General features: G+C 40.4%; 1 protein-coding gene across 9 annotated transcripts in view; it reads right to left on the bottom strand.

The window, feature by feature from the left end:
- Positions 1-8,136, bottom strand: part of SNX14 (sorting nexin 14) — a 37,990-nt gene that overhangs the window by 297 nt on the left and 29,557 nt on the right. For 2 of the 9 annotated variants that reach the window (XM_063312464.1, XM_063312531.1), the window contains 4 exons: positions 4,156-4,247; positions 2,598-2,652; positions 1,793-1,993; positions 26-266 (listed from right to left, as the gene is read on the bottom strand). In XM_063312464.1, coding sequence (XP_063168534.1) covers positions 1,923-1,993; positions 2,598-2,652; positions 4,156-4,247 — 218 coding nt within the window. In that variant the 3' untranslated portion in view covers positions 26-266; positions 1,793-1,922. Of the gene's footprint in view, positions 1-25; positions 267-1,792; positions 1,994-2,353; positions 2,401-2,597; positions 2,653-4,155; positions 4,248-8,136 lie in introns of those variants that run through there. The other 7 variants (XM_063312491.1, XM_063312472.1, XM_063312481.1 and 4 more) reach the window with 7 other exon arrangements.

Raw genomic sequence — 8,136 nt, 5'->3', positions numbered from 1 at the left:
TAATAAGTCGTAACAATTAATTAGATGATATTTAAAGTTCTTTAGTACTTCCAGTGGTATTCTTAGAAATAATTCCAGAATAGTGTAATAAAAGTTCCAAGCTGGCTGATCTTCATTTATGCATTGATGAATTAAGGGACACAACTACTAGGATGCTTCACAAAAGCCCCTCTTTGCAATGACTGGGATCCTGAACAAGCTTCCCTGCAGCTTTCATTCATTTCAGTGTGGATTCCTCATGTGCTACACTAAATTGGTTGCAATTACTGAGTGGGAAACTCAAAAAAAGTTGTGATCATGATAATACTTTCTACAATAGTGAACAATTATTCGTTTAATTAAAATGTTCCTATTCAATTATATAAATGTAGTTATACGTGTCTTTAATAAACACAGAATGCGTTCTTACCCCTGAATAAAATACAGGTGGAAAAATAGAGAAATAGCAATTGAATACAATTCATTCATTAAAAAACCCCCTAAAAAGAGATATATTAGAGTGTTTTCCCAATGAAGCTTCTAACCTAAGTAACAAATTAAAAAGTGGGGTGCAGAAATAATTTATCACAAACAAAACAGAACTCAAATACCAGTACCAAAGGAAATTATTCCTTTTTGCATTCTCTTAAAAGGAAATAATTGTAATTAAGTGCTGCAACAGCCACTTCTGTAGAGATATTTTAAAGCAATTATATTTTGCTTTAAAAGTCATTGCAGTACTATTTACAATTTCTTACTAATCCTGAAAGGCTATATATAATTGTTCCATTCTTTGCTGCTTGTAGAGGAATCTGACATCAACTGAACACTACATGTTGGAACAGTCAGACCTTTGCTCTGATCTTCCACCATATTATTATCTTGTAATACGTACTCAGGTTATTTGAGAAAACTGCCAAGCTCATCCATCAAGTGGATTGACAAATGTACAAGTTACAACAACTTTAAGAGAAGTATGGGCCCGAAGAACTACCAAGTGGCTGCTGTGATGGCTTAGCTGGGCAATTTGTGGACAAAATCGTATTTGCTCTGCGTTTTCCATGGTTTCCTGGGTTGCATGCAAGAATTAGAAATGGGGGATACTGTTTTATGGGGGTTCTGCTCCTTTCTTAGTAGGTGATTACTAATGGCTAACTTAGGAGAAACAAGCCTCTGGAACTCAAATATGGGTTTCCCGGGGCTTGGTCCTCTCCCTCATACTTCATACATCCACATGAAGCTGCCGGGTGAGGGTACCATCAATGTACTGATGATACCCAGGTGCATTATTTTTACCCCAACCCAAATGTGGAGTGTTGTAGATGCTCTAACCCAGTGTCTGGAAGCTTTTAGTGACCTGATGGGGAGCAACCGGCTTAGCCTCAACTCCAGCGAAACAGAATGCTTGTCAATTCAGATGTCTATCAATTCCAAGATGGCTTCATTTTTTGACTTTTGGTGGAGTTGCAGTACTGTAAAAGACAAGCATGCAATCTGAGGGTCTTCCTGGGCTCACAGCACCTGCAAAAACAGGTTGAAGCCATGGAAGGCCTTTGCCCAGTTCCACCAGTTGCAGCCTTTCCCGGAATACTAGCACAGTAGGTGCTGACTACTGTCCCTCATGCCCTTGTTGTTTCTGGATTGGACTATTGTAATTTGTTTCATAAGGGACTACACTTGGAGACAAATGACAAACTTCAGTTGGTGCAGAACACAGCTGCCAGATCCAATATTTTCATGTAACACCAATACTGCAGGAACTGCACTGGCTACCAGTGTGTTTCTGGGTGCAAATCACTATGCTGCTTCTCACCTATAAAATCCTAAATGACCTGGGGCCAGGATAACTTCACCTGTTGCACATAAAATCTGTCCCTCCATGCAAGTGTAGAGTTTCCTCACACAGAAATGCTTGCTAGGAGGAAGCATGACAGTGGGCATTTTCAGTAGGAGCTCTCCTCCTTTGGAACAGCTTGTCTCCAGAGATGAGAGTAGCTCCTTCCCTCATGATTTTCTGGAAGATTATTAAAACCAGATTGTTCTAGAAGGCTTTTAGGGAACAGAACAGAACAGTCTGTTGTTTGAGTATGTTGCAGCACCACTTATTGTATTCACTGTGTGGTGTTTATAATATTAGTATATTTATTGTAACTGATAATAAAACTCCAAAGATGCCTCTAGAAAGATGAGCACTTGCTTTAATAACTGCTGAATAAATACATTAATGCTACAATGAAGGTGGGGAGGCTAAAGATTGAGAACTCCACCCTAATTAACCCAATTCAGGCTGGAGGAATTTCTTGGCAGTCAGAGCTGTTAAGCAGTGAAACAATCTTCCTAGTTCAAGTGGGGGACTCTCCTTTACTGAAAGTTTTCAAAAGCAGGCTAAATGGCACCTCTCAGGGATGGTTTAATGAATTCCTGCAATGAGATTGGGTTAGACAACCAGTAAGATCCCTCCAGCTCATCAATGCTGTAATTCATTTAGTTCTTTTCTGAGAAAAAACAATAATAATTAAGAGGAAGCAAGTCTCATATACAAAGGATGCTATTTTGCCTACACTAGTATTTTACATCATTGATCAGATGTACTAGAACCCATTTGTGTTGTGACATACCATTCAACTCTGGAAATAGTTCCTGAATCCCAATATCCAGTAGGACATATGTTAACTAAAAATAAAATGCAAAGAAAAGTTACAATTCTGAACTTTTTAACACTCCCTTAGCATGGAAAGGTCTGCATAAACTTAACTTAGTAGCTCAAAGAATTATCATCCATTAGATAAGCAGAATCTTCAAAAATCAGCTAAAAAGTATTATCATTTTTGATAACTGCAACATTTTTAAAAGATGCAGTAAGCTATTAACCAGTAATCACAGTAGGTTACAAACCAGCTTTAAGAACTTCCAAAATAATTGTCTGCCAAAGTCCACTTCCCCACAAAGGGAAATGTGTCATGACAGCAGCATGGAGTTCGGAACTAGTACCACAGCTGCCTGTCCATCCTGCTCTATGTCCACACTTGCCTTCTCCTTTTGAAGTCTCTCTTCTTAGTCTTTTCTTTCTTATTTTCTGTCTTGACTCTCTAACACAGTGTTTCTCAACTTTGGCTGGGGAATTCTGGGAGCTGAAGTCCACACATCTTCAAGCTGCCAAGGTTGAGAAACACTGCTCTAAGTTACCAGGTCTGTCCTCTGAGTATGTTTTGCCCTTTATCTATTTATCATCTTCTACAGTTCTCCATTCCTGATCTCTGTCTTTGGCTTTTTTAGTATCTGATTCCATCTTGTGCCCATCTCCTCCTTTTCCATCTCCTCTCAGCAAATTATACTGCCCAGATTCCCCCATTTCTTCCTCAGTGTCTTCCCAGGTTTCCCATTTCATCACATTTCCTGCTCCCTTCACTCTGATACAGAGATTACCTTCATTTATAGGTAAAAATGTAAAGCAGATCTGCCATGACCAACACAGGCAGGCACTATGTGGGCCTCATCCAGTCTCTGAGTCAGGAAATGCCAAGTGACTTGGCCTAGCCTAGTAAAACCTAACTTAGCCTATTAACTTCCATTTGCTATTCCAGAGTGCTTAATTCTTTGTCCAATGTTCCTGTTATTAATTGCAGAAACACAATACAGCTATGCTAATTAATTGTGCTGCTCTCTCAGCCACCCATCTGAGAGCCAGTTTGGTCTAGTGGTTAAGGTTCTGGGCTAGAGACCAGGAGTCTGTGAGTTCTAGTCCTGCCTTCGGCATGAAAGCTGCCTGGGTGACCTTGGGCCAGTCACTCTCTCAGCCCAACTCGGTGCAATGTAGACTAGCCTCCTCATGGGGCACCCCGGGCAACGTGACTTGTCACGGCTAAATAGTCTACATATCTGGCTGCTGGACCTCACAAGGATTTCCCAGCAAGAAAAAGCAGCATGAACACCAAATTGCTATGCCATTAAAAAAAAAAAGCCACCCATCTATCATATAGGAACAATATTTGGAAATACATTCCTAGAAACTTTAAAAATTATTCCTTTACATTTTCTTCTGCATACTAGTTATTAATGTAAGACAGTTGTGCATGCACTTGTAATGATGCACAGTATTTCAAAACTGTAAACTAAAACTGAGAAAAATTCTACCTGTAAATACAATAGGTGGTTGGTGTGTTTAATAGAACCCACCTGTTTGTTAAGTACTGGCTGTTGCAATCCATCAAACAGGAGTCTTATGCCTTCATATTTGGCATCTTCCCCAATACATTTACCTATCAAATCTGGAAAAAATATCAGGGCATAAGTAAGTCAATTCAAATAAGAGGAATTCAAACTTAAAGCCAGATCCTGAAAGCTTTGTCACGCAAAACATTTATTCTACAAAAGGATAACTTCTAGTGCCAATTAAATGAATAGCTGATTTCTACAAAACATTTTAGCAAGAACATTTTAAATATACAATGGGCAGCCAGTACATCTTTTATCATATAGAATCTTCTGGTTATCTGCAATAACCAGTTGTGCCCTTTCCTTGATCAGGGGGCCCTTCAGACAGTGACTTATGCCCTGGTCACCTCATGACTGGATTATTGCAATGCGCTCTACATGGGGCTGCCCTTGATAACTACCTGGAAGCTACAACTGGTTCAAACTGCAGCAGCACAAGCAGTATCGGGAGCCTCTGGGTGTGCCCGTGTGTCACCACTGCTGTCCGAGCTGCATTGCCTGCCAGTTGGCTTCCGAGTGCAATTCAAGGTGCCGGTTATCACCTATAAAGCCCTGTATGGCACAGGGCCTGGATATCTGAGGGACTGCTTGTCTCCAACTGTTTCTGCCTGCCTACTGTGTTCCAGCAGAGTGGGTGCACTCCAGGCCCCTCCATTAAATGTCACCATCTTGCAGGACCTAGGAAGCGTGCCTTCTCTGTTGCGGCCCCCACCCTCTGGAACAGCATCCCCCCGTCCCCCGGTGATAAGAATGGCACCCTCTCTCCTGGGGTTTTGGAAGGCCTTGAAAACCTGGCTTTGGTCCCAGGCCTGGGGTTGATGTTTGCTATTTGTTCAATGGCCCCTGCTTTGTTTTGTTGATTTTGCTGTCCAATAGATTATTTTAGGCTGGGCTGTCTGTGTGATTCAAAGTTTTTAGCTTGTTTTCCCTAGTTTTGTACACTCCCAAGTCCACTGGAGTTGGGTGACTAATAAATATAATAATAATGATGACGACGACTGACCAGGGTCATGGGGAGAGAGACTTCATCTAATAAATGACCTCATTTTTGGATGAGGGTTATCATGACCTATTCAAAGGTAATAATTAAACAACGGTATCTTTTACTGCCTTAGTGCATTACTATATTGATAGTCCATCTTCTGCTAAGTAACTTGGCATGATTTAGGTCAACTCAGAAAAATTTTGTTAAATTAATCAAGATACAACAAAAGAGTTAATCCCTTCACAATTCAGTTTATTCTAGACACAATCACTATCTATTCACAACTTTTTGCATTTATCTTTGTAAATAGGATGACTATAGCTTTATTAACATTAATGAATAACCTCTGAAAACCAAGCAAGCATATGCACCCTTTGGTTCTATTAGATCTTTTGATACTTTTAGGAAAAGTAGATTATATCAGATTATGGGAGACTAATTAACAAGGATTCCAGTACCATTTAGCTATATGTTCCAGATGGTGGTAGTGAGGTCCTACTGCTCAGCCCTATGGCTTATGGGCAGTTCCTTTCATCCCTTATGTTTTTTAACATCTATATGAAGGTGCTAGAAGAGATAATCACAGTGTTTCTTTTTTTCCACTTGTGGGAAGAAAATGATGGAAATCCTGAATTGCTGCTTGGAGGAATAATGGGCTGGATGTTGGTGAAACAACAGATTTAATCCAGGCTATATAGTGCTTCTAAGAGGTCAATAAATGCTGCAATCTCTTCAGGTACTTTTGCCCCTTCCTCAAAAAAACAAGTGCGGCCTTGGAGAACATGGGTTTAATTACTTCCCATTTAATTATGACAGCATGCTCTATCACGGGCTTTCCTTGGAAAAGTGCTCAATGTTTTGTGCTGGCTCAACTGCTTGCTGGAATGTAAATTAGCAGACTATAAATTTGCCATAGGTAGAGATAGTGAACTCAGACAATCCATAGAAGAGGCAAGAGAAAAGGTGAAGCAAAATGCAGGGCAAAGCATCATACATGCAGGTCAAGCTGAGTTTTGAAGGGTTGTTCTCAGCACTTTTCAAAGGGAAGGAATGCAATAAATAAACCACATTGAGTCTCCAGCTGGTCCACAGCTGAGAGACATCACACAGCAGATGTAGAAACTGCTCTCTGCTAGCATTCCCAGGCCTTTTAGCTAGCCTCTCAGATCTGTGAAGTTCAGCTCTTGGCTCCTGAATCTTCATTAAGTGCCTCTGCCTAGGATTAAGGACTGAACTTCTGAGTCTGAGAGGACATCAATGGGTGTGAATGAGGGGTCCTGGGAACATGCTGGGTCTCCATCTTCCTCAGCTGAGGACATGTTCTTCAGCAGGGCCATAACAGTCAGAAACCAAGCTAACGCAAAATCTGGTCTAATTTGCACTATGTTGATTACATACACAGTATAATGCTGCTACATTGGCTTCCAATTTGTTTTCAAGCACCATTCTCATCGATCATCTAAATATCCTGGATTTTCCATCATATAGAGAAATTAGATTGGGGAGGCAGGACTTTTATTTTGGAAGCAGCCCCCAACTGTGCAACTCTATAGCAGCTTGCAAGGAAAGAGAAAAATGCCCTGGGTCGTTGCATAGGCATCTCAGCCTAGCTGTTCAGGCACTTCCTTAACAATTAAATTATAAGGAGCTGCCCATATGGAACTGCTGCTACACACAAACATCTGTCTGACGTCCAACTCTCCAACTAATCCCCCCAAGGTTACCTGTTATTGCTCAGTCCCAAAGCATTTCCACTCCCCCAAATAATCAAGTAATCAAAGCTCTCATCCAAAGCCCTCATTATAATACAGGTATTTAAAATAAACATGATAGCTTGCCTTCCACAGCGTGTTTTTTGAAACATTTAGCCAAATAGCTTAATTCAATCATATGATTAATTTTCATTTCCCAAGATCAGACCACTGATCTTTTATGGTCTTGACCTAGCTCTAGGATTAACCTGGGATTTGCTTGATCTCAAACAGCTTCTTGTCCTTTCCTAGATGCATGATAGCCTCGTTCTGTCATTCAACCCACATTTTCAGAGCCAGATTTCCTTTTTCTTTCTTGTGAACCACTCATCTTAGCGGTTGAAAGAAATCCTTGTTTTGTAAAACCACACTCAATAAAGCACCCAAGGAATCTGAAACCTGGTTCGATGGTGCAAGGAGTATGACATGCCCTCTAAACTTCAATTTCCATTTTGCATAGGTTATGTCCTGGGTACGAGATGCTGGTTTTGAGAAGGGGATTCAGAATATTTTTGTCGAGCTACTACCAAAGTTCAGCCTCAGCACAATCCTTTAGTCACTTCCTAAACTTTCAGGCTTTTTTGCTTGCTGCCTCCTTTGCCTCCATTCTCCAAAATCTCTTTCTCTGTTACCCACGGTCTTTTGTATATTTAAGTACAAAACTGGTTACCTGAAGTCTTGTCATTCATCTAGGAGAAACAGTCCTAATGAAGAAGAGTTCATCTTTTGGTTCCATTTAGCATAACATTTTGATTATCATAATTCTGGGTTCTATCTGATTTTGCCTTCATACGGAGTAGGGCTGTGAAACCAGTGCCATTCCTCACTATTGGGAACACTGCCTGACAGCTGCAACTGAAACCCATTTGGAAGGCTGCACTAAAGGAACAATTCTACCTAGCAGTCAATCTACTACGGAGTCTTTTCAATTGCCTACCAGACCTACAGTGGCACAGTGTTAATTGGAAAGCAGTGAGCAATGCTTCAATAATCATATAGTTTATATATACTGGAAACTGCACTGCCTGCATATGGCTTAAAATCTGTCTCTTGTATAAAAGTCAGGGCATTTCTAATCTCTATACTGTTCACTAAATGCTGTACAAGTAGTGCTCGACTTACAACCATTCATTTAATGGCCATTTGAAGTTACAACGGTACTGAAAAAAGTGACTTATGACTAATACTTGCAAGTGATCAAACTTT

This window comes from Candoia aspera, chromosome 1 (assembly GCF_035149785.1).
Source record: "Candoia aspera isolate rCanAsp1 chromosome 1, rCanAsp1.hap2, whole genome shotgun sequence".
NCBI lineage: Eukaryota > Metazoa > Chordata > Lepidosauria > Squamata > Boidae > Candoia > Candoia aspera.
Note: the sequence above shows the minus strand (reverse complement) of the source record. Positions and strands in the feature narration are given on the sequence as shown.